The sequence below is a fragment of the Fistularia commersonii genome, chromosome 19 (assembly GCF_037954325.1).
Source record: "Fistularia commersonii isolate RoL2024-O1a breed Wild chromosome 19, RoL_Fcom_v1.0, whole genome shotgun sequence".
Taxonomy (NCBI): Eukaryota; Metazoa; Chordata; class Actinopteri; order Syngnathiformes; family Fistulariidae; genus Fistularia; species Fistularia commersonii.
The window spans coordinates 284955-309037 of record NC_141302.1 but is presented as its reverse complement, the minus strand read 5'-3'; the positions used below and the strand labels follow the sequence as shown (position 1 = coordinate 309037).

The 24083-nt window shown below is 40.2% G+C and overlaps 2 protein-coding genes and 26 non-coding genes across 28 annotated transcripts in view; 26 read left to right on the top strand and 2 right to left on the bottom strand.

Moving 5' to 3' along the window:
• Positions 1-358: 358 nt before the first annotated feature.
• ankrd53 (ankyrin repeat domain 53) lies at positions 359-1615 on the bottom strand. Its single transcript, XM_086166441.1, has 4 exons — positions 1540-1615; positions 1134-1291; positions 941-1052; positions 359-818 (listed from the first exon to the last, which is right to left on the bottom strand). The coding sequence occupies exons 1-4, from the start codon at positions 1576-1578 to the stop codon at positions 417-419; spliced, it is 711 nt and encodes a 236-aa protein (XP_086022567.1). The 5' UTR covers positions 1579-1615; the 3' UTR covers positions 359-416.
• Positions 1616-4353: 2738 nt separating this feature from the next.
• f13a1b (coagulation factor XIII, A1 polypeptide b) overlaps positions 4354-24083 on the bottom strand; it is a 42138-nt gene continuing 22408 nt past the window's right edge. The window contains exons 14-15 of the mRNA XM_086165503.1: positions 4795-4931; positions 4354-4720 (exon numbers count right to left, since the gene is read on the bottom strand). Coding sequence (XP_086021629.1) covers positions 4579-4720; positions 4795-4931 — 279 coding nt within the window. The 3' untranslated portion in view covers positions 4354-4578. The remainder of the gene's footprint in view (positions 4721-4794; positions 4932-24083) is intronic.
• trnae-cuc (transfer RNA glutamic acid (anticodon CUC)) lies at positions 5620-5691 on the top strand. Its single transcript has one exon. It is a non-coding gene; the product is annotated as a tRNA-Glu (tRNA).
• trnae-cuc (transfer RNA glutamic acid (anticodon CUC)) lies at positions 6186-6257 on the top strand. Its single transcript has one exon. It is a non-coding gene; the product is annotated as a tRNA-Glu (tRNA).
• trnae-cuc (transfer RNA glutamic acid (anticodon CUC)) lies at positions 6796-6867 on the top strand. The gene has a single exon. It is a non-coding gene; the product is annotated as a tRNA-Glu (tRNA).
• On the top strand, positions 7363-7434 carry trnae-cuc (transfer RNA glutamic acid (anticodon CUC)). The gene has a single exon. It is a non-coding gene; the product is annotated as a tRNA-Glu (tRNA).
• On the top strand, positions 8582-8653 carry trnae-cuc (transfer RNA glutamic acid (anticodon CUC)). Its single transcript has one exon. It is a non-coding gene; the product is annotated as a tRNA-Glu (tRNA).
• On the top strand, positions 9149-9220 carry trnae-cuc (transfer RNA glutamic acid (anticodon CUC)). The gene has a single exon. It is a non-coding gene; the product is annotated as a tRNA-Glu (tRNA).
• trnae-cuc (transfer RNA glutamic acid (anticodon CUC)) lies at positions 9759-9830 on the top strand. The gene has a single exon. It is a non-coding gene; the product is annotated as a tRNA-Glu (tRNA).
• On the top strand, positions 10325-10396 carry trnae-cuc (transfer RNA glutamic acid (anticodon CUC)). The gene has a single exon. It is a non-coding gene; the product is annotated as a tRNA-Glu (tRNA).
• Positions 10935-11006, top strand: trnae-cuc (transfer RNA glutamic acid (anticodon CUC)). The gene has a single exon. It is a non-coding gene; the product is annotated as a tRNA-Glu (tRNA).
• On the top strand, positions 11502-11573 carry trnae-cuc (transfer RNA glutamic acid (anticodon CUC)). The gene has a single exon. It is a non-coding gene; the product is annotated as a tRNA-Glu (tRNA).
• Positions 12722-12793, top strand: trnae-cuc (transfer RNA glutamic acid (anticodon CUC)). Its single transcript has one exon. It is a non-coding gene; the product is annotated as a tRNA-Glu (tRNA).
• Positions 13289-13360, top strand: trnae-cuc (transfer RNA glutamic acid (anticodon CUC)). The gene has a single exon. It is a non-coding gene; the product is annotated as a tRNA-Glu (tRNA).
• trnae-cuc (transfer RNA glutamic acid (anticodon CUC)) lies at positions 13896-13967 on the top strand. The gene has a single exon. It is a non-coding gene; the product is annotated as a tRNA-Glu (tRNA).
• trnae-cuc (transfer RNA glutamic acid (anticodon CUC)) lies at positions 14502-14573 on the top strand. Its single transcript has one exon. It is a non-coding gene; the product is annotated as a tRNA-Glu (tRNA).
• trnae-cuc (transfer RNA glutamic acid (anticodon CUC)) lies at positions 15719-15790 on the top strand. The gene has a single exon. It is a non-coding gene; the product is annotated as a tRNA-Glu (tRNA).
• trnae-cuc (transfer RNA glutamic acid (anticodon CUC)) lies at positions 16326-16397 on the top strand. Its single transcript has one exon. It is a non-coding gene; the product is annotated as a tRNA-Glu (tRNA).
• On the top strand, positions 16931-17002 carry trnae-cuc (transfer RNA glutamic acid (anticodon CUC)). The gene has a single exon. It is a non-coding gene; the product is annotated as a tRNA-Glu (tRNA).
• Positions 17537-17608, top strand: trnae-cuc (transfer RNA glutamic acid (anticodon CUC)). The gene has a single exon. It is a non-coding gene; the product is annotated as a tRNA-Glu (tRNA).
• Positions 18143-18214, top strand: trnae-cuc (transfer RNA glutamic acid (anticodon CUC)). Its single transcript has one exon. It is a non-coding gene; the product is annotated as a tRNA-Glu (tRNA).
• Positions 18750-18821, top strand: trnae-cuc (transfer RNA glutamic acid (anticodon CUC)). The gene has a single exon. It is a non-coding gene; the product is annotated as a tRNA-Glu (tRNA).
• On the top strand, positions 19357-19428 carry trnae-cuc (transfer RNA glutamic acid (anticodon CUC)). The gene has a single exon. It is a non-coding gene; the product is annotated as a tRNA-Glu (tRNA).
• Positions 20575-20646, top strand: trnae-cuc (transfer RNA glutamic acid (anticodon CUC)). Its single transcript has one exon. It is a non-coding gene; the product is annotated as a tRNA-Glu (tRNA).
• trnae-cuc (transfer RNA glutamic acid (anticodon CUC)) lies at positions 21185-21256 on the top strand. The gene has a single exon. It is a non-coding gene; the product is annotated as a tRNA-Glu (tRNA).
• trnae-cuc (transfer RNA glutamic acid (anticodon CUC)) lies at positions 21749-21820 on the top strand. Its single transcript has one exon. It is a non-coding gene; the product is annotated as a tRNA-Glu (tRNA).
• trnae-cuc (transfer RNA glutamic acid (anticodon CUC)) lies at positions 22355-22426 on the top strand. Its single transcript has one exon. It is a non-coding gene; the product is annotated as a tRNA-Glu (tRNA).
• On the top strand, positions 23572-23643 carry trnae-cuc (transfer RNA glutamic acid (anticodon CUC)). The gene has a single exon. It is a non-coding gene; the product is annotated as a tRNA-Glu (tRNA).

Sequence of the window (24083 nt, the reverse complement as noted above, 5' to 3'; positions counted from 1 at the left end):
TTCACGCCGCCTCAGCGTGTACGCCTCCTTCCTTCACGCCGCCGCCCTCAGGGCTCTGCTGCAGGACCTGGAGCTCCAGGTCAGGTTCTTGTCGCTGTGGTCTTCACACCAAGACAGCAGAGGAAAGGAAGGAGCCACAGGAGGTGGAGGATAAACACACACACACACACACACTGTCCACAGAGTGCTGGTGAGCCGGATGGTGAGAACTACAAGTATGGCGTCCGTGTCGTCATGTGACCGGTGTGTCACATGACACTGCTGCTTAATGACGAGTCATGCAAAAGGTGACCGTCAGGGTTTATTTCAGCGTCTGTGATTGGCCCGTCGGGTCCTCGCCCGCCCCCCCACTCCCGGTCATGCAGGTTCTCCTTGGGTGGATCTTCTGCATCAGCTCCCGGCGATGTTCCGAGGGTCTACCGGACCTCCATGGCCTCCAGACTCTCGGCCAGGTGCAGGGCCACCTCCGTCCAGGGGGAGGAGCCTCGCCGGGCCCCCCGTCCTCGGTGTCGGACCTGCAGGATGTCGGCCGGCCGGCCCGTCTGGGAGGCCATCCTGGGGGGGAAGGCTGCGGGGAACAGCGCCCTCCTCAGGAGGTCCGGGGGCAGGTCGGGGGCCGGCCGAGGCCGGGGGTCCCAGCGGGGGAGGAGCTGAGGGCGCCGGCCCCCCCGCAGCTCCACGCAGCCCAGGAGGTCGGGCCCCCCGGGGGGGCCGGGGGCGCTGTAGATGGCCCAGGGCCTGGGGGGGCCGGGCAGGGAGGCGGGACCTTCCCTCAACCTCCTCCTTCTCCTCGTCTCCAGAGGGTCGCCCACCTGGACCTGCCAGGAGAACCTCTGAGGGTTAGATGTTCCTGAAGAGCCTGCAGAACTCCAGAGGGGGACTGCTTCAGTGTGTGGCCTGGAGGAGTGTGTGTGTGTGTGTGTGTGTGTGTGAGCCCGACCTTCTCGTGCCTCCTCCTCTCCTCCATCAGATCTTCAAGCAGACGCTGGGTCTTCCTCCTCTCCTCGGCCTCCCTCCTCTTCTTCTCCTCCCACATGCAGCTCCTCAGGTACCTGCCGTCGATCGAAACTGAGTGTTTCCACGGAAACGCGAGCGTCACCCGGGAGTCGAACCCTCGGCCCTCTGGAAGTCACCTGACCACCTCCCTGTGTCGGCAGCAGCGGGCGGCGTCCAGCGCCGTGAGCCCGGCGCCGTCCCGCGCCCACACGTCGGCGCCGCCGCGCACCAGCAGGCGGACCTCCTCCAGGCGGCCGCCGCAGGACGCCCGGTGCAGCGCCGGCAGCACACACACCTTCAAAACACAACACCGTCAGCACGGACCTGCAGGAGGACCTGCAGGAGGACCTGCAGGAGGACCAGCAGGAGGACCAGCAGGAGGACCAGCAGGAGGACCAGCAGGAGGACCAGCAGGAGGACCAGCAGGAGGACCAGCAGGAGGACCTGCAGGAGGACCTGCAGGAGGACCAGCAGGAGGACCAGCAGGAGGACCTGCAGGAGGACCTGCAGGAGGAACACTGAGGCGGCCGCTGGCTTCTCCACCTGGACTCTCCTGGACGGTTCTCCTCCCTGGACCTCCATCGGGAGCCCGAGGAGGACGCGGGAACCAAGGGGCCTTCTCCACAACTGTGGACTCTGTTGACGGTTGCCATGGCAACAGGCCAACAACACACTCCAGGGAGGGGAGGGGCAGAGTCTGTGTGTGTGTGTGAAGTAAATGTCCCACTATGATCTCTAGTGGGGCTTCTGTGTGTGTGTGTGTGTGTTTGTGTGTGTGTGTGTGTGTGTGTGTGTGTGTGTGTGTGAGAGAAAGGGTACACTGTGATCATTGGTCACATGATCAGAGGCTCTTTCATCCTCAGCTCTTGTTTGTGAGTCAGTGTGTATGTGTGTGCATGCATGCCCGTGTGCATACATTTGCGTGACTGTGTGTGTGTGTGTGTGCATGTGTGTGTGTGTGACTGTGTGTGTGACTCTGTGTGTGTGTGTGTGTGTGTGTGTGTGTGTGCCCGGCAGAGGTTAGAACACAGTAATAAGACATGGAATCCTGAGCAGGTTCTTCATGCCTCCATGAGCTGCAGCTCTTTATATCCTTCTAAATGTTTTCCCTTCCTCCTCCTCCTCCTCCTCCTCTTCATCCTCTTCTTCTTCATCCTCTTCATCTTCATCGTCTCCCTCCTCCTCCCCTCCCCCCCCGGGCAGCAGTGTGTTCATGCAGGGAGAAACTCTGCAGCTTCATCTTTTACTCAGTGACCGAACGCCGACCTCCCTCTGCATCGAGGCCGGGGGCTGAGAGGAGGAGGAGGAGGATGAAGAGCGGCTGTTAACCCTTCAGGTGCCGCCGGCAGCGTCGGTCCTGGTCTGAGGAGGACGTGGTCCTCCTGGTCCAGGAGCTTCACAGACCTGGAACCACGACCAGCAGCACACCCTGTGGACAGCCAGGGGTTAATCCCAGCTCCAGGGTCAGCACACACACACACACACACACACACACATGCATATGTGCATGTCCATACACACACACATGCATACGTGCATGTCCATACACACACACACACACACACACGCACACTTGGACATGATGAAGACGGACAGTTGCAGGCGTGAAGACGCTCGTGTGACCTCCTCGCACGTTCAGATGAGATGCAACAAGATCACAGATCTAATGTGATGCGCACACACACACACATACACACACACACACGCACACGCACACACATACACACAGTGCATGTGATCCATGTAAGCTGGACTGCATGTGTCACGTTGGCTGTCAGTGAAAACACATCTGTGTGAACCTGTGACCACACACACACACACACACACACACACACACACACACACACGCTGCAGGTGTCAGGCTGCGGTTCTGGCCGTGAACGCAGAGAATCCAGGCAGCCCCAGGTTGGACCTCCTCAGGGTCCAGGTTCTCCTCCAGGAGAACCAGTTTCTGTGAGAACTTCAGCGGAGGTGAGATCCCTTCTGAGCCCGTCAGACCTTCATCAGAGGAGGCGGGGTCACAGGGCGGGCCGCCATCTTGGTTGTAGTTCTAAGCGAAGCGGCATCATGAGGGCGGGACTCCGGCTGTAAGAAGGAGGCGGAGCCGCCCATTCGCCGTCCGGAAGACGCCCAGAAGGGGGCGGAGCCTGCCGCCGGCGCCTGGGACCCTTAATCTGCTGCCGGCGGCGGCGGCGGCGGGTCAGGGCCCGGTCAGCCCTCCGTGACACCGCCCAGCCCGGCCCGCCGTCACCTCGCCTCTGCATCCGGCCGCCGCTGAACCGTGAAGGAGCGGCGCTCTGGGACGGCGGCGGGGCCGCGGGCCGCCGGGTCCTCCAGACCGCCGGCTTCATCAGCCCACTGCACACCAGAGGGCGCCCTGGAGACCAGGAGGAGACCTGGACACCTGGAGACCAGGAGGAGACCAGGAGGAGACCAGGAGGAGACCAGGAGGAGACCTGGGGGACATGAGGTGAAGGTGGACGACGGGTTGGAACCCGAGCGTCCGGCGGGCCGCCCTCAGTCCTGAACCATGGGGAGACCGGGGGGAGACCTGGAGGAGACCAGGCCTCCTCAACCCCCTGCAGGTGTTCGGACCCTGGAGGAACCTGGAGAACATGGATCCAACCGAGGACTCTGCATTTCAAGTGTGCTGGATCACTTTTCTGGACGGGACCTTCGTTCCTGTGTGGAGGTCTCCACGGCCGAGCCTCTCATTGGCGCCGCCTTGTTGAGGAGCGTCGAGAAGAACCAGGACGTCACGGAGACGCCCTGCCGCGGCCCGCTGTCGCCATGGCAACAGAGGCAGAGGTCGGAGGGTCTCCGGAGAGACGCGGCTCGAACTGTCGACCTCACCGCCGGAGAACTCGCGTTTGGTTTCCACGGTAACGGCGGCCCTTCCCGATTGGTCGACGCGTCCGGGAGTCCCAACCTCCTTCCCGGCTCGGGCTGGGGCCCGCTGTCGCCATGGCGACAGCCACGGCCCGTCTCCCGGGCAACGGAAGCTCCCGGAAATCAGCCCTCCGGCGAGAAGAACTGAACAGTCAGAACCCGCATGACCCTTCTGTCGCCGTGGCTGCGGTTGCCATGGCGACAACTTAGACCACCTGAGCCCAGATCTGAACCAAGAGCTGAACTGAAGTTCTGGGAGGTTCTCTCCTCTCCAGGTTCTGGCAGCAGCATCTGGGAGAAGGTCGTTTGCTTCGTGGAGAACTGGCTGCTCTGCGTTCTCTGGTGGATGTTCAAATGGACGTTCCTCAAACGTCTGATGAAGAACCGTCACTTTGGTTCTCGTCGTGTTTCAGAGGTGGGATCGACCCACGGGACCGCGGCGGTAAGGAAGCACCAGGACCAGATCGTGGGACGCTCGTGGAGCCCCAGGAGACGCCACCTTTATTGAAGCAGCAAAGCAAAGCCGAGACATCTGACCAATCAGAGGGCAGGAGACGGCCTGGCGGTCCGACCCGGGCCGGTCCGGACGGTTCCGCTCGCCGCCCTCTGAGAACCGCCGAAGCCCGTCCCGCCCATTAGCACGTTAGCACGTTAGCACATTTGCACGTTAGCGCGTGGGCCCACCGGGGCTCCTCAGGGCCGGACGTCGATGGTGGCCGCGCCGTGGACCTGCCGGAGGGCCGGGCAGTCCAGGGTGACGATGAGCCTGGTGGTGCCGACCCGGTGGGGGGCGAAGTGCTCGGTCCAGGTCAGCGACGCTCCCGCCGGGACCGAGCTGGAAGGAGAAGACCTCTTCAGGTTAAATGAAGTCCACGTCTCGGCGGAGAAGAGGCCGACGGGCCGGCCCACCTGTAGAACTTCCTCTTGGGAAGCAGCAGCGCAGGTCCTTCCATGCGGATGAAGACGCCCTCCAGGCCGAAGCTGAGGGGGTTCTTGAAGTGGACCCTCGCCGTCATCTCCTCGTGGACTCGACCGCTGCCAGTCACCTGGGGGTGGGGAGGAGAACATCTTGAACGTTTTAAAGGTATGCAAGAAAAATTCATGATTTTCTGGGAAATCTAAATTATTTTAGAAAACATTTCTGGACCAATTCTTGATTGCAAGTTTTACACCGAATGCCTGATTATATTTTTCTTATTCAAGGAATAATGTTTTGTTTTTTCTCAATAAATTCTACCCATTTTGAGCATTCAGGGATAATTTTCCAGATCGCCTCTTGCACAATTTTGGGTGTTCTAGAGAAATTCCTATGGGATTTGTCTATTCCGAAAATATTGACATTTTTGTGATTTTCAGATATTCTGATTTCATCATGCTTTGGTGATCAGAAATTTTTCTGGAGCAATAATTGCAAATTTGTCAAATTTTACAGTTAGACATGTGTAAATTTTCAGTGTTTATCTCAATATATTCTTCATGATTTTTAAGCGTTCTGGAATAATTCCCATCTGATTTTCAAAATTTTTCCAGATTGCCTCTTGGACATTTTTGGGTATTCTAGAGGAGCTCCTCAGTGATGGATTGAAAAAAAAACTCAACCAATTCTTGAGGAATCTAAAAACTTTTAAGCTAATTGCCATATTTTACTTTTTTTTCAGTGTTTTTCTAAATCAATATGTTTCTTAATTTTCTCTTTTTTTTTTTTTTTTTTTCGATTTTGATCACACTGTTGATTCCCTGGTGGTCTAGTGGTTAGGATTCGGCGCTCTCACCGCCGCGGCCCGGGTTCGATTCCCGGTCAGGGAATAATGTTTTTCCTCGATACCCATTTTGAGCATTCTAGGATAATTCTCAAATGATTTCCAGACACTTTTCCAGATCGCCTCTTGCACATGTCGTTCTGGACATTTTTGTGATTTTCAGATATTCTGATTTCATCATGCTTTGGTGATCAGAAATTTTTCTGGAGCAATAATTGCAAATTTGTCAAATTTTACAGTTAGACATGTGTAAATTTTCAGTGTTTATCTCAATATATTCTTCATGATTTTTATGCGTTCTGGAATAATTCCCATCTGATTTTCAAAAATTTTCCAGATTGCCTCTTGGACATTTTTGGGTATTCTAGAGGAGCTCCTCAGTGATGGATTGAAAAAAAAACTCAACCAATTCTTGAGAAATCTAAAAACTTTTAAGCTAATTGCCATTTTTTACTTTTTTTTCAGTGTTATTTTAAATCAATATGTTTCTTGATTTTCTCTTTTTTTTTTTTTTTTTTCGATCCTGATCACACCGTTGATTCCCTGGTGGTCTAGTGGTTAGGATTCGGCGCTCTCACCGCCGCGGCCCGGGTTCGATTCCCGGTCAGGGAATAATGTTTTTCCTCGATACCCATTTTGAGCATTCTAGGATAATTCTCAAATGATTTCCAGACACTTTTCCAGATCGCCTCTTGCACAATTTTGGGTGTTCTAGAGAAATTCCTATGGGATTTGTCTATTCCGAAAATATTGACATTTTTGTGATTTTCAGATATTCTGATTTCATCATGCTTTGGTGATCAGAAATTTTTCTGGAGCAATAATTGCAAATTTGTCAAATTTTACAGTTAGACATGTGTAAATTTTCAGTGTTTATCTCAATATATTCTTCATGATTTTTAAGCGTTCTGGAATAATTCCCATCTGATTTTCAAAATTTTTCCAGATTGCCTCTTGGACATTTTTGGGTATTCTAGAGGAGCTCCTCAGTGATGGATTGAAAAAAAAACTCAACCAATTCTTGAGGAATCTAAAAACTTTTAAGCTAATTGCCATATTTTACTTTTTTTTCAGTGTTTTTCTAAATCAATATGTTTCTTAATTTTCTCTTTTTTTTTTTTTTTTTTTCGATTTTGATCACACTGTTGATTCCCTGGTGGTCTAGTGGTTAGGATTCGGCGCTCTCACCGCCGCGGCCCGGGTTCGATTCCCGGTCAGGGAATAATGTTTTTCCTCGATACCCATTTTGAGCATTCTAGGATAATTCTCAAATGATTTCCAGACACTTTTCCAGATCGCCTCTTGCACATGTCGTTCTGGACATTTTTGTGATTTTCAGATATTCTGATTTCATCATGCTTTGGTGATCAGAAATTTTTCTGGAGCAATAATTGCAAATTTGTCAAATTTTACAGTTAGACATGTGTAAATTTTCAGTGTTTATCTCAATATATTCTTCATGATTTTTATGCGTTCTGGAATAATTCCCATCTGATTTTCAAAAATTTTCCAGATTGCCTCTTGGACATTTTTGGGTATTCTAGAGGAGCTCCTCAGTGATGGATTGAAAAAAAAACTCAACCAATTCTTGAGAAATCTAAAAACTTTTAAGCTAATTGCCATTTTTTACTTTTTTTTCAGTGTTATTTTAAATCAATATGTTTCTTGATTTTCTCTTTTTTTTTTTTTTTTTTTCGATCCTGATCACACCGTTGATTCCCTGGTGGTCTAGTGGTTAGGATTCGGCGCTCTCACCGCCGCGCCCCGGGTTCGATTCCCGGTCAGGGAATAATGTTTTTCCTCAATACCCATTTTGAGCATTCTAGGATAATTCTCAAATGATTTCCAGACACTTTTCCAGATCGCCTCTTGCACAATTTTGGGTGTTCTAGAGGAATTCCTATGGGATTTGTCTATTCCGAAAATATTGACATTTTTGTGATTTTCAGATATTCTGATTTCATCATGCTTTGGTGATCAGAAATTTTTCTGGAGCAATAATTGCAAATTTGTCAAATTTTACAGTTAGACATGTGTAAATTTTCAGTGTTTATCTCAATATATTCTTCATGATTTTTATGCGTTCTGGAATAATTCCCATCTGATTTTCAAAAATTTTCCAGATTGCCTCTTGGACATTTTTGGGTATTCTAGAGGAGCTCCTCAGTGATGGATTGAAAAAAAAACTCAACCAATTCTTGAGAAATCTAAAAACTTCTAAGCTAATTGCCATTTTTTACTTTTTTTTCAGTGTTTTTTGAAATCAATATGTTTCTTGATTTTCTCTTTTTTTTTTTTTTTTTTCGATCCTGATCACACTGTTGATTTCCTGGTGGTCTAGTGGTTAGGATTCGGCGCTCTCACCGCCGCGGCCCGGGTTCGATTCCCGGTCAGGGAATAATGTTTTTCCTCGATACCCATTTTGAGCATTCTAGGATAATTCTCAAATGATTTCCAGACACTTTTCCAGATCGCCTCTTGCACAATTTTGGGTGTTCTAGAGAAATTCCTATGGGATTTGTCTATTCCGAAAATATTGACATTTTTGTGATTTTCAGATATTCTGATTTCATCATGCTTTGGTGATCAGAAATTTTTCTGGAGCAATAATTGCAAATTTGTCAAATTTTACAGTTAGACATGTGTAAATTTTCAGTGTTTATCTCAATATATTCTTCATGATTTTTAAGCGTTCTGGAATAATTCCCATCTGATTTTCAAAATTTTTCCAGATTGCCTCTTGGACATTTTTGGGTATTCTAGAGGAGCTCCTCAGTGATGGATTGAAAAAAAAACTCAACCAATTCTTGAGGAATCTAAAAACTTTTAAGCTAATTGCCATATTTTACTTTTTTTTCAGTGTTTTTCTAAATCAATATGTTTCTTAATTTTCTCTTTTTTTTTTTTTTTTTTTCGATTTTGATCACACTGTTGATTCCCTGGTGGTCTAGTGGTTAGGATTCGGCGCTCTCACCGCCGCGGCCCGGGTTCGATTCCCGGTCAGGGAATAATGTTTTTCCTCGATACCCATTTTGAGCATTCTAGGATAATTCTCAAATGATTTCCAGACACTTTTCCAGATCGCCTCTTGCACATGTCGTTCTGGACATTTTTGTGATTTTCAGATATTCTGATTTCATCATGCTTTGGTGATCAGAAATTTTTCTGGAGCAATAATTGCAAATTTGTCAAATTTTACAGTTAGACATGTGTAAATTTTCAGTGTTTATCTCAATATATTCTTCATGATTTTTATGCGTTCTGGAATAATTCCCATCTGATTTTCAAAAATTTTCCAGATTGCCTCTTGGACATTTTTGGGTATTCTAGAGGAGCTCCTCAGTGATGGATTGAAAAAAAAACTCAACCAATTCTTGAGAAATCTAAAAACTTTTAAGCTAATTGCCATTTTTTACTTTTTTTTCAGTGTTATTTTAAATCAATATGTTTCTTGATTTTCTCTTTTTTTTTTTTTTTTTTTCGATCCTGATCACACCGTTGATTCCCTGGTGGTCTAGTGGTTAGGATTCGGCGCTCTCACCGCCGCGCCCCGGGTTCGATTCCCGGTCAGGGAATAATGTTTTTCCTCAATACCCATTTTGAGCATTCTAGGATAATTCTCAAATGATTTCCAGACACTTTTCCAGATCGCCTCTTGCACAATTTTGGGTGTTCTAGAGGAATTCCTATGGGATTTGTCTATTCCGAAAATATTGACATTTTTGTGATTTTCAGATATTCTGATTTCATCATGCTTTGGTGATCAGAAATTTTTCTGGAGCAATAATTGCAAATTTGTCAAATTTTACAGTTAGACATGTGTAAATTTTCAGTGTTTATCTCAATATATTCTTCATGATTTTTAAGCGTTCTGGAATAATTCCCATCTGATTTTCAAAATTTTTCCAGATTGCCTCTTGGACATTTTTGGGTATTCTAGAGGAGCTCCTCAGTGATGGATTGAAAAAAAAACTCAACCAATTCTTGAGGAATCTAAAAACTTTTAAGCTAATTGCCATATTTTACTTTTTTTTCAGTGTTTTTCTAAATCAATATGTTTCTTAATTTTCTCTTTTTTTTTTTTTTTTTTTCGATTTTGATCACACTGTTGATTCCCTGGTGGTCTAGTGGTTAGGATTCGGCGCTCTCACCGCCGCGGCCCGGGTTCGATTCCCGGTCAGGGAATAATGTTTTTCCTCGATACCCATTTTGAGCATTCTAGGATAATTCTCAAATGATTTCCAGACACTTTTCCAGATCGCCTCTTGCACATGTCGTTCTGGACATTTTTGTGATTTTCAGATATTCTGATTTCATCATGCTTTGGTGATCAGAAATTTTTCTGGAGCAATAATTGCAAATTTGTCAAATTTTACAGTTAGACATGTGTAAATTTTCAGTGTTTATCTCAATATATTCTTCATGATTTTTATGCGTTCTGGAATAATTCCCATCTGATTTTCAAAAATTTTCCAGATTGCCTCTTGGACATTTTTGGGTATTCTAGAGGAGCTCCTCAGTGATGGATTGAAAAAAAAACTCAACCAATTCTTGAGAAATCTAAAAACTTTTAAGCTAATTGCCATTTTTTACTTTTTTTTCAGTGTTATTTTAAATCAATATGTTTCTTGATTTTCTCTTTTTTTTTTTTTTTTTTCGATCCTGATCACACCGTTGATTCCCTGGTGGTCTAGTGGTTAGGATTCGGCGCTCTCACCGCCGCGGCCCGGGTTCGATTCCCGGTCAGGGAATAATGTTTTTCCTCGATACCCATTTTGAGCATTCTAGGATAATTCTCAAATGATTTCCAGACACTTTTCCAGATCGCCTCTTGCACAATTTTGGGTGTTCTAGAGAAATTCCTATGGGATTTGTCTATTCCGAAAATATTGACATTTTTGTGATTTTCAGATATTCTGATTTCATCATGCTTTGGTGATCAGAAATTTTTCTGGAGCAATAATTGCAAATTTGTCAAATTTTACAGTTAGACATGTGTAAATTTTCAGTGTTTATCTCAATATATTCTTCATGATTTTTAAGCGTTCTGGAATAATTCCCATCTGATTTTCAAAATTTTTCCAGATTGCCTCTTGGACATTTTTGGGTATTCTAGAGGAGCTCCTCAGTGATGGATTGAAAAAAAAACTCAACCAATTCTTGAGGAATCTAAAAACTTTTAAGCTAATTGCCATATTTTACTTTTTTTTCAGTGTTTTTCTAAATCAATATGTTTCTTAATTTTCTCTTTTTTTTTTTTTTTTTTTCGATTTTGATCACACTGTTGATTCCCTGGTGGTCTAGTGGTTAGGATTCGGCGCTCTCACCGCCGCGGCCCGGGTTCGATTCCCGGTCAGGGAATAATGTTTTTCCTCGATACCCATTTTGAGCATTCTAGGATAATTCTCAAATGATTTCCAGACACTTTTCCAGATCGCCTCTTGCACATGTCGTTCTGGACATTTTTGTGATTTTCAGATATTCTGATTTCATCATGCTTTGGTGATCAGAAATTTTTCTGGAGCAATAATTGCAAATTTGTCAAATTTTACAGTTAGACATGTGTAAATTTTCAGTGTTTATCTCAATATATTCTTCATGATTTTTATGCGTTCTGGAATAATTCCCATCTGATTTTCAAAAATTTTCCAGATTGCCTCTTGGACATTTTTGGGTATTCTAGAGGAGCTCCTCAGTGATGGATTGAAAAAAAAACTCAACCAATTCTTGAGAAATCTAAAAACTTTTAAGCTAATTGCCATTTTTTACTTTTTTTTCAGTGTTATTTTAAATCAATATGTTTCTTGATTTTCTCTTTTTTTTTTTTTTTTTTTCGATCCTGATCACACCGTTGATTCCCTGGTGGTCTAGTGGTTAGGATTCGGCGCTCTCACCGCCGCGCCCCGGGTTCGATTCCCGGTCAGGGAATAATGTTTTTCCTCAATACCCATTTTGAGCATTCTAGGATAATTCTCAAATGATTTCCAGACACTTTTCCAGATCGCCTCTTGCACAATTTTGGGTGTTCTAGAGGAATTCCTATGGGATTTGTCTATTCCGAAAATATTGACATTTTTGTGATTTTCAGATATTCTGATTTCATCATGCTTTGGTGATCAGAAATTTTTCTGGAGCAATAATTGCAAATTTGTCAAATTTTACAGTTAGACATGTGTAAATTTTCAGTGTTTATCTCAATATATTCTTCATGATTTTTATGCGTTCTGGAATAATTCCCATCTGATTTTCAAAAATTTTCCAGATTGCCTCTTGGACATTTTTGGGTATTCTAGAGGAGCTCCTCAGTGATGGATTGAAAAAAAAACTCAACCAATTCTTGAGAAATCTAAAAACTTCTAAGCTAATTGCCATTTTTTACTTTTTTTTCAGTGTTTTTTGAAATCAATATGTTTCTTGATTTTCTCTTTTTTTTTTTTTTTTTTCGATCCTGATCACACTGTTGATTTCCTGGTGGTCTAGTGGTTAGGATTCGGCGCTCTCACCGCCGCGGCCCGGGTTCGATTCCCGGTCAGGGAATAATGTTTTTCCTCGATACCCATTTTGAGCATTCTAGGATAATTCTCAAATGATTTCCAGACACTTTTCCAGATCGCCTCTTGCACAATTTTGGGTGTTCTAGAGAAATTCCTATGGGATTTGTCTATTCCGAAAATATTGACATTTTTGTGATTTTCAGATATTCTGATTTCATCATGCTTTGGTGATCAGAAATTTTTCTGGAGCAATAATTGCAAATTTGTCAAATTTTACAGTTAGACATGTGTAAATTTTCAGTGTTTATCTCAATATATTCTTCATGATTTTTAAGCGTTCTGGAATAATTCCCATCTGATTTTCAAAATTTTTCCAGATTGCCTCTTGGACATTTTTGGGTATTCTAGAGGAGCTCCTCAGTGATGGATTGAAAAAAAAACTCAACCAATTCTTGAGGAATCTAAAAACTTTTAAGCTAATTGCCATATTTTACTTTTTTTTCAGTGTTTTTCTAAATCAATATGTTTCTTAATTTTCTCTTTTTTTTTTTTTTTTTTTTCGATTTTGATCACACTGTTGATTCCCTGGTGGTCTAGTGGTTAGGATTCGGCGCTCTCACCGCCGCGGCCCGGGTTCGATTCCCGGTCAGGGAATAATGTTTTTCCTCGATACCCATTTTGAGCATTCTAGGATAATTCTCAAATGATTTCCAGACACTTTTCCAGATCGCCTCTTGCACATGTCGTTCTGGACATTTTTGTGATTTTCAGATATTCTGATTTCATCATGCTTTGGTGATCAGAAATTTTTCTGGAGCAATAATTGCAAATTTGTCAAATTTTACAGTTAGACATGTGTAAATTTTCAGTGTTTATCTCAATATATTCTTCATGATTTTTATGCGTTCTGGAATAATTCCCATCTGATTTTCAAAAATTTTCCAGATTGCCTCTTGGACATTTTTGGGTATTCTAGAGGAGCTCCTCAGTGATGGATTGAAAAAAAAACTCAACCAATTCTTGAGAAATCTAAAAACTTTTAAGCTAATTGCCATTTTTTACTTTTTTTTCAGTGTTATTTTAAATCAATATGTTTCTTGATTTTCTCTTTTTTTTTTTTTTTTTTTCGATCCTGATCACACCGTTGATTCCCTGGTGGTCTAGTGGTTAGGATTCGGCGCTCTCACCGCCGCGGCCCGGGTTCGATTCCCGGTCAGGGAATAATGTTTTTCCTCAATACCCATTTTGAGCATTCTAGGATAATTCTCAAATGATTTCCAGACACTTTTCCAGATCGCCTCTTGCACAATTTTGGGTGTTCTAGAGGAATTCCTATGGGATTTGTCTATTCCGAAAATATTGACATTTTTGTGATTTTCAGATATTCTGATTTCATCATGCTTTGGTGATCAGAAATTTTTCTGGAGCAATAATTGCAAATTTGTCAAATTTTACAGTTAGACATGTGTAAATTTTCAGTGTTTATCTCAATATATTCTTCATGATTTTTATGCGTTCTGGAATAATTCCCATCTGATTTTCAAAAATTTTCCAGATTGCCTCTTGGACATTTTTGGGTATTCTAGAGGAGCTCCTCAGTGATGGATTGAAAAAAAAACTCAACCAATTCTTGAGAAATCTAAAAACTTTTAAGCTAATTGCCATTTTTTACTTTTTTTTCAGTGTTTTTCTAAATCAATATGTTTCTTAATTTTCTCTTTTTTTTTTTTTTTTCGATTTTGATCACACTGTTGATTCCCTGGTGGTCTAGTGGTTAGGATTCGGCGCTCTCACCGCCGCGGCCCGGGTTCGATTCCCGGTCAGGGAATAATGTTTTTCCTCAATACCCATTTTGAGCATTCTAGGATAATTCTCAAATGATTTCCAGACACTTTTCCAGATCGCCTCTTGCACAATTTTGGGTGTTCTAGAGGAATTCCTATGGGATTTGTCTATTCCGAAAATATTGACATTTTTGTGATTTTCAGATATTCTGATTTCATCATGCTTTGGTGATCAGAAATTTTTCTGGAGCAATAATTGCAAATTTGTCAAATTTTACAGTTAGACATGTGTAAATTTTCAGTGTTTATCTCAATATATTCTTCATGATTTTTATGCGTTCTGGAATAATTCCCATCTGATTTTCAAAATTTTTCCAGATTGCCTCTTGGACATTTTTGGGTATTCTAGAGGAGCTCCTCAGTGATGGATTGAAAAAAAAACCCAACCAATTCTTGAGAAATCTAAAAACTTTTAAGCTAATTGCCATTTTTTACTTTTTTTTCAGTGTTTTTCTAAATCAATATGTTTCTTAATTTTCTTTTTTTTTTTTTTTTTCGATTTTGATCACACTGTTGATTCCCTGGTGGTCTAGTGGTTAGGATTCGGCGCTCTCACCGCCGCGGCCCGGGTTCGATTCCCGGTCAGGGAATAGTGTTTTTTCCTCAATACCCATTTTGAGCATTCTAGGATAATTCTCAAATGATTTCCAGACACTTTTCCAGATCGCCTCTTGCACAATTTTGGGTGTTCTAGAGGAATTCCTATGGGATTTGTCTATTCCGAAAATATTGACATTTTTGTGATTTTCAGATATTCTGATTTCATCATGCTTTGGTGATCAGAAATTTTTCTGGAGCAATAATTGCAAATTTGTCAAATTTTACAGTTAGACATGTGTAAATTTTCAGTGTTTATCTCAATATATTCTTCATGATTTTTATGCGTTCTGGAATAATTCCCATCTGATTTTCAAAAATTTTCCAGATTGCCTCTTGGACATTTTTGGGTATTCTAGAGGAGCTCCTCAGTGATGGATTGAAAAAAAAACTCAACCAATTCTTGAGAAATCTAAAAACTTTTAAGCTAATTGCCATTTTTTACTTTTTTTTCAGTGTTATTTTAAATCAATATGTTTCTTGATTTTCTCTTTTTTTTTTTTTTTTTTTCGATCCTGATCACACCGTTGATTCCCTGGTGGTCTAGTGGTTAGGATTCGGCGCTCTCACCGCCGCGGCCCGGGTTCGATTCCTGGTCAGGGAATAATGTTTTTCCTCGATACCCATTTTGAGCATTCTAGGATAATTCTCAAATGATTTCCAGACACTTTTCCAGATCGCCTCTTGCACAATTTTGGGTGTTCTAGAGGAATTCCTATGGGATTTGTCTATTCCGAAAATATTGACATTTTTGTGATTTTCAGATATTCTGATTTCATCATGCTTTGGTGATCAGAAATTTTTCTGGAGCAATAATTGCAAATTTGTCAAATTTTACAGTTAGACATGTGTAAATTTTCAGTGTTTATCTCAATATATTCTTCATGATTTTTATGCGTTCTGGAATAATTCCCATCTGATTTTCAAAATTTTTCCAGATTGCCTCTTGGACATTTTTGGGTATTCTAGAGGAGCTCCTCAGTGATGGATTGAAAAAAAAATCAACCAATTCTTGAGAAATCTAAAAACTTTTAAGCTAATTGCCATATTTTACTTTTTTTTCAGTGTTTTTCTAAATCAATATGTTTCTTAATTTTCTCTTTTTTTTTTTTTTTTCGATTTTGATCACACTGTTGATTCCCTGGTGGTCTAGTGGTTAGGATTCGGCGCTCTCACCGCCGCGGCCCGGGTTCGATTCCCGGTCAGGGAATAATGTTTTTCCTCAATACCCATTTTGAGCATTCTAGGATAATTCTCAAATGATTTCCAGACACTTTTCCAGATCGCCTCTTGCACAATTTTGGGTGTTCTAGAGGAATTCCTATGGGATTTGTCTATTCCGAAAATATTGACATTTTTGTGATTTTCAGATATTCTGATTTCATCATGCTTTGGTGATCAGAAATTTTTCTGGAGCAATAATTGCAAATTTGTCAAATTTTACAGTTAGACATGTGTAAATTTTCAGTGTTTATCTCAATATATTCTTCATGATTTTTATGCGTTCTGGAATAATTCCCATCTGATTTTCAAAAATTTTCCAGATTGCCTCTTGGACATTTTTGGGTATTCTAGAGGAGCTCCTCAGTGATGGATTGAAAAAAAAACTCAACCAATTCTTGAGAAATCTAAAAACTTTTAAGCTAATTGCCATTTTTTACTTTTTTTTCAGTGTTTTTCTAAATCAATATGTTTCTTAATTTTCTCTTTTTTTTTTTTTTTTCGATTTTGATCACACTGTTGATTCCCTGGTGGTCTAGTGGTTAGGATTCGGCGCTCTCACCGCCGCGGCCCGGGTTCGATTCCCGGTCAGGGAATAATGTTTTTCCTCAATACCCATTTTGAGCATTCTAGGATAATTCTCAAATGATTTCCAGACACTTTTCCAGATCGCCTCTTGCACAATTTTGGGTGTTCTAGAGGAATTCCTATGGGATTTGTCTATTCCGAAAATATTGACATTTTTGTGATTTTCAGATATTCTGATTTCATCATGCTTTGGTGATCAGAAATTTTTCTGGAGCAATAATTGCAAATTTGTCAAATTTTACAGTTAGACATGTGTAAATTTTCAGTGTTTATCTCAATATATTCTTCATGATTTTTATGCGTTCTGGAATAATTCCCATCTGATTTTCAAAAATTTTCCAGATTGCCTCTTGGACATTTTTGGGTATTCTAGAGGAGCTCCTCAGTGATGGATTGAAAAAAAAACTCAACCAATTCTTGAGAAATCTAAAAACTTTTAAGCTAATTGCCATATTTTACTTTTTTTTCAGTGTTTTTCTAAATCAATATGTTTCTTAATTTTCTCTTTTTTTTTTTTTTCGATTTTGATCACACTGTTGATTCCCTGGTGGTCTAGTGGTTAGGATTCGGCGCTCTCACCGCCGCGGCCCGGGTTCGATTCCCGGTCAGGGAATAATGTTTTTCCTCAATACCCATTTTGAGCATTCTAGGATAATTCTCAAATGATTTCCAGACACTTTTCCAGATCGCCTCTTGCACAATTTTGGGTGTTCTAGAGGAATTCCTATGGGATTTGTCTATTCCGAAAATATTGACATTTTTGTGATTTTCAGATATTCTGATTTCATCATGCTTTGGTGATCAGAAATTTTCTGGAGCAATAATTGCAAATTTGTCAAATTTTACAGTTAGACATGTGTAAATTTTCAGTGTTTATCTCAATATATTCTTCATGATTTTTATGCGTTCTGGAATAATTCCCATCTGATTTTCAAAATTTTTCCAGATTGCCTCTTGGACATTTTTGGGTATTCTAGAGGAGCTCCTCAGTGATGGATTGAAAAAAAAACTCAACCAATTCTTGAGAAATCTAAAAACTTTTAAGCTAATTGCCATTTTTTACTTTTTTTTCAGTGTTTTTCTAAATCAATATGTTTCTTAATTTTCTCTTTTTTTTTTTTTTTTCGATTTTGATCACACTGTTGATTCCCTGGTGGTCTAGTGGTTAGGATTCGGCGCTCTCACCGCCGCGGCCCGGGTTCGATTCCCGGTCAGGGAATAATGTTTTTCCTCAATACCCATTTTGAGCATTCTAGGATAATTCTCAAATGATTTCCAGACACTTTTCCAGATCGCCTCTTGCACAATTTTGGGTGTTCTAGAGGAATTCCTATGGGATTTGTCTATTCCGAAAATATTGACATTTTTGTGATTTTCAGATATTCTGATTTCATCATGCTTTGGTGATCAGAAATTTTTCTGGAGCAATAATTGCAAATTTGTCAAATTTTACAGTTAGACATGTGTAAATTTTCAGTGTTTATCTCAATATATTCTTCATGATTTTTATGCGTTCTGGAATAATTCCCATCTGATTTTCAAAATTTTTCCAGATTGCCTCTTGGACATTTTTGGGTATTCTAGAGGAGCTCCTCAGTGATGGATTGAAAAAAAAATCAACCAATTCTTGAGAAATCTAAAAACTTTTAAGCTAATTGCCATTTTTTACTTTTTTTTCAGTGTTTTTCTAAATCAATATGTTTCTTAATTTTCTCTTTTTTTTTTTTTTTTCGATTTTGATCACACTGTTGATTCCCTGGTGGTCTAGTGGTTAGGATTCGGCGCTCTCACCGCCGCGGCCCGGGTTCGATTCCCGGTCAGGGAATAATGTTTTTCCTCAATACCCATTTTGAGCATTCTAGGATAATTCTCAAATGATTTCCAGACACTTTTCCAGATCGCCTCTTGCACAATTTTGGGTGTTCTAGAGGAATTCCTATGGGATTTGTCTATTCCGAAAATATTGACATTTTTGTGATTTTCAGATATTCTGATTTCATCATGCTTTGGTGATCAGAAATTTTTCTGGAGCAATAATTGCAAATTTGTCAAATTTTACAGTTAGACATGTGTAAATTTTCAGTGTTTATCTCAATATATTCTTCATGATTTTTATGCGTTCTGGAATAATTCCCATCTGATTTTCAAAATTTTTCCAGATTGCCTCTTGGACATTTTTGGGTATTCTAGAGGAGCTCCTCAGTGATGGATTGAAAAAAAAACTCAACCAATTCTTGAGAAATCTAAAAACTTTTAAGCTAATTGCCATTTTTTACTTTTTTTTCAGTGTTTTTCTAAATCAATATGTTTCTTAATTTTCTCTTTTTTTTTTTTTTTTCGATTTTGATCACACTGTTGATTCCCTGGTGGTCTAGTGGTTAGGATTCGGCGCTCTCACCGCCGCGGCCCGGGTTCGATTCCCGGTCAGGGAATAATGTTTTTCCTCAATACCCATTTTGAGCATTCTAGGATAATTCTCAAATGATTTCCAGACACTTTTCCAGATCGCCTCTTGCACAATTTTGGGTGTTCTAGAGGAATTCCTATGGGATTTGTCTATTCCGAAAATATTGACATTTTTGTGATTTTCAGATATTCTGATTTCATCATGCTTTGGTGATCAGAAATTTTTCTGGAGCAATAATTGCAAATTTGTCAAATTTTACAGTTAGACATGTGTAAATTTTCAGTGTTTATCTCAATATATTCTTCATGATTTTTATGCGTTCTGGAATAATTCCCATCTGATTTTCAAAAATTTTCCAGATTGCCTCTTGGACATTTTTGGGTATTCTAGAGGAGCTCCTCAGTGATGGATTGAAAAAAAAACTCAACCAATTCTTGAGAAATCTAAAAACTTTTAAGCTAATTGCCATTTTTTACTTTTTTTTCAGTGTTTTTCTAAATCAATATGTTTCTTAATTTTCTCTTTTTTTTTTTTTTTTCGATTTTGATCACACTGTTGATTCCCTGGTGGTCTAGTGGTTAGGATTCGGCGCTCTCACCGCCGCGGCCCGGGTTCGATTCCCGGTCAGGGAATAATGTTTTTCCTCAATACCCATTTTGAGCATTCTAGGATAATTCTCAAATGATTTCCAGACACTTTTCCAGATCGCCTCTTGCACAATTTTGGGTGTTCTAGAGGAATTCCTATGGGATTTGTCTATTCCGAAAATATTGACATTTTTGTGATTTTCAGATATTCTGATTTCATCATGCTTTGGTGATCAGAAATTTTTCTGGAGCAATAATTGCAAATTTGTCAAATTTTACAGTTAGACATGTGTAAATTTTCAGTGTTTATCTCAATATATTCTTCATGATTTTTATGCGTTCTGGAATAATTCCCATCTGATTTTCAAAAATTTTCCAGATTGCCTCTTGGACATTTTTGGGTATTCTAGAGGAGCTCCTCAGTGATGGATTGAAAAAAAAACTCAACCAATTCTTGAGAAATCTAAAAACTTTTAAGCTAATTGCCATTTTTTACTTTTTTTTCAGTGTTATTTTAAATCAATATGTTTCTTGATTTTCTCTTTTTTTTTTTTTTTTTTTCGATTTTGATCACACTGTTGATTCCCTGGTGGTCTAGTGGTTAGGATTCGGCGCTCTCACCGCCGCGGCCCGGGTTCGATTCCTGGTCAGGGAATAATGTTTTTCCTCGATACCCATTTTGAGCATTCTAGGATAATTCTCAAATGATTTCCAGACACTTTTCCAGATCGCCTCTTGCACAATTTTGGGTGTTCTAGAGGAATTCCTATGGGATTTGTCTATTCCGAAAATATTGACATTTTTGTGATTTTCAGATATTCTGATTTCATCATGCTTTGGTGATCAGAAATTTTCTGGAGCAATAATTGCAAATTTGTCAAATTTTACAGTTAGACATGTGTAAATTTTCAGTGTTTATCTCAATATATTCTTCATGATTTTTATGCGTTCTGGAATAATTCCCATCTGATTTTCAAAAATTTTCCAGATTGCCTCTTGGACATTTTTGGGTATTCTAGAGGAGCTCCTCAGTGATGGATTGAAAAAAAAACTCAACCAATTCTTGAGAAATCTAAAAACTTTTAAGCTAATTGCCATTTTTTACTTTTTTTTCAGTGTTTTTTGAAATCAATATGTTTCTTGATTTTCTCTTTTTTTTTTTTTTTTTTCGATCCTAATCACACTGTTGATTCCCTGGTGGTCTAGTGGTTAGGATTCGGCGCTCTCACCGCCGCGGCCCGGGTTCGATTCCCGGTCAGGGAATAATGTTTTTCCTCAATACCCATTTTGAGCATTCTCGGATAATTCTCAAATGATTTCCAGACACTTTTCCAGATCGCCTCTTGCACAATTTTGGGTGTTCTAGAGAAATTCCTATGGGATTTGTCTATTCCGAAAATATTGACATTTTTGTGATTTTCAGATATTCTGATTTCATCATGCTTTGGTGATCAGAAATTTTTCTGGAGCAATAATTGCAAATTTGTCAAATTTTACAGTTAGACATGTGTAAATTTTCAGTGTTTATCTCAATATATTCTTCATGATTTTTAAGCGTTCTGGAATAATTCCCATCTGATTTTCAAAATTTTTCCAGATTGCCTCTTGGACATTTTTGGGTATTCTAGAGGAGCTCCTCAGTGATGGATTGAAAAAAAAACTCAACCAATTCTTGAGGAATCTAAAACCTTTTAAGCTAATTGCCATATTTTACTTTTTTTTCAGTGTTTTTCTAAATCAATATGTTTCTTAATTTTCTCTTTTTTTTTTTTTTTTTTTCGATTTTGATCACACTGTTGATTCCCTGGTGGTCTAGTGGTTAGGATACGGCGCTCTCACCGCCGCGGCCCGGGTTCGATTCCCGGTCAGGGAATAATGTTTTTCCTCGATACCCATTTTGAGCATTCTAGGATAATTCTCAAATGATTTCCAGACACTTTTCCAGATCGCCTCTTGCACATGTCGTTCTGGACATTTTTGTGATTTTCAGATATTCTGATTTCATCATGCTTTGGTGATCAGAAATTTTTCTGGAGCAATAATTGCAAATTTGTCAAATTTTACAGTTAGACATGTGTAAATTTTCAGTGTTTATCTCAATATATTCTTCATGATTTTTATGCGTTCTGGAATAATTCCCATCTGATTTTCAAAAATTTTCCAGATTGCCTCTTGGACATTTTTGGGTATTCTAGAGGAGCTCCTCAGTGATGGATTGAAAAAAAAACTCAACCAATTCTTGAGAAATCTAAAAACTTTTAAGCTAATTGCCATTTTTTACTTTTTTTTCAGTGTTTTTCTAAATCAATATGTTTCTTAATTTTCTCTTTTTTTTTTTTTTTTCGATTTTGATCACACTGTTGATTCCCTGGTGGTCTAGTGGTTAGGATTCGGCGCTCTCACCGCCGCGGCCCGGGTTCGATTCCCGGTCAGGGAATAATGTTTTTCCTCAATACCCATTTTGAGCATTCTAGGATAATTCTCAAATGATTTCCAGACACTTTTCCAGATCGCCTCTTGCACAATTTTGGGTGTTCTAGAGGAATTCCTATGGGATTTGTCTATTCCGAAAATATTGACATTTTTGTGATTTTCAGATATTCTGATTTCATCATGCTTTGGTGATCAGAAATTTTTCTGGAGCAATAATTGCAAATTTGTCAAATTTTACAGTTAGACATGTGTAAATTTTCAGTGTTTATCTCAATATATTCTTCATGATTTTTATGCGTTCTGGAATAATTCCCATCTGATTTTCAAAATTTTTCCAGATTGCCTCTTGGACATTTTTGGGTATTCTAGAGGAGCTCCTCAGTGATGGATTGAAAAAAAAACCCAACCAATTCTTGAGAAATCTAAAAACTTTTAAGCTAATTGCCATTTTTTACTTTTTTTTCAGTGTTTTTCTAAATCAATATGTTTCTTAATTTTCTTTTTTTTTTTTTTTTTCGATTTTGATCACACTGTTGATTCCCTGGTGGTCTAGTGGTTAGGATTCGGCGCTCTCACCGCCGCGGCCCGGGTTCGATTCCCGGTCAGGGAATAGTGTTTTTTCCTCAATACCCATTTTGAGCATTCTAGGATAATTCTCAAATGATTTCCAGACACTTTTCCAGATCGCCTCTTGCACAATTTTGGGTGTTCTAGAGGAATTCCTATGGGATTTGTCTATTCCGAAAATATTGACATTTTTGTGATTTTCAGATATTCTGATTTCATCATGCTTTGGTGATCAGAAATTTTTCTGGAGCAATAATTGCAAATTTGTCAAATTTTACAGTTAGACATGTGTAAATTTTCAGTGTTTATCTCAATATATTCTTCATGATTTTTATGCGTTCTGGAATAATTCCCATCTGATTTTCAAAAATTTTCCAGATTGCCTCTTGGACATTTTTGGGTATTCTAGAGGAGCTCCTCAGTGATGGATTGAAAAAAAAACTCAACCAATTCTTGAGAAATCTAAAAACTTTTAAGCTAATTGCCATTTTTTACTTTTTTTTCAGTGTTATTTTAAATCAATATGTTTCTTGATTTTCTCTTTTTTTTTTTTTTTTTTTCGATCCTGATCACACCGTTGATTCCCTGGTGGTCTAGTGGTTAGGATTCGGCGCTCTCACCGCCGCGGCCCGGGTTCGATTCCTGGTCAGGGAATAATGTTTTTCCTCGATACCCATTTTGAGCATTCTAGGATAATTCTCAAATGATTTCCAGACACTTTTCCAGATCGCCTCTTGCACAATTTTGGGTGTTCTAGAGGAATTCCTATGGGATTTGTCTATTCCGAAAATATTGACATTTTTGTGATTTTCAGATATTCTGATTTCATCATGCTTTGGTGATCAGAAATTTTTCTGGAGCAATAATTGCAAATTTGTCAAATTTTACAGTTAGACATGTGTAAATTTTCAGTGTTTATCTCAATATATTCTTCATGATTTTTATGCGTTCTGGAATAATTCCCATCTGATTTTCAAAATTTTTCCAGATTGCCTCTTGGACATTTTTGGGTATTCTAGAGGAGCTCCTCAGTGATGGATTGAAAAAAAAATCAACCAATTCTTGAGAAATCTAAAAACTTTTAAGCTAATTGCCATATTTTACTTTTTTTTCAGTGTTTTTCTAAATCAATATGTTTCTTAATTTTCTCTTTTTTTTTTTTTTTTCGATTTTGATCACACTGTTGATTCCCTGGTGGTCTAGTGGTTAGGATTCGGCGCTCTCACCGCCGCGGCCCGGGTTCGATTCCCGGTCAGGGAATAATGTTTTTCCTCAATACCCATTTTGAGCATTCTAGGATAATTCTCAAATGATTTCCAGACACTTTTCCAGATCGCCTCTTGCACAATTTTGGGTGTTCTAGAGGAATTCCTATGGGATTTGTCTATTCCGAAAATATTGACATTTTTGTGATTTTCAGATATTCTGATTTCATCATGCTTTGGTGATCAGAAATTTTTCTGGAGCAATAATTGCAAATTTGTCAAATTTTACAGTTAGACATGTGTAAATTTTCAGTGTTTATCTCAATATATTCTTCATGATTTTTATGCGTTCTGGAATAATTCCCATCTGATTTTCAAAAATTTTCCAGATTGCCTCTTGGACATTTTTGGGTATTCTAGAGGAGCTCCTCAGTGATGGATTGAAAAAAAAACTCAACCAATTCTTGAGAAATCTAAAAACTTTTAAGCTAATTG

Bases quoted from the DNA above. Each gene is read 5' to 3' on its own strand.
- ankrd53 (XM_086166441.1), bottom strand. From the start codon at position 1,578: ATGGAGGTCCAGGGAGGAGAACCGTCCAGGAGAGTCCAG. The intron at 1,292-1,539 runs GTGGAGAAGCCA...TGTGTTTTGAAG, and splicing joins AACCGTCCAGGAGAGTCCAG to GTGTGTGTGCTGCCGGCGCT. The intron at 819-940 runs GTCGGGCTCACA...TTCTCCTGGCAG, and splicing joins AGAGGAGGAGGCACGAGAAG to GTCCAGGTGGGCGACCCTCT.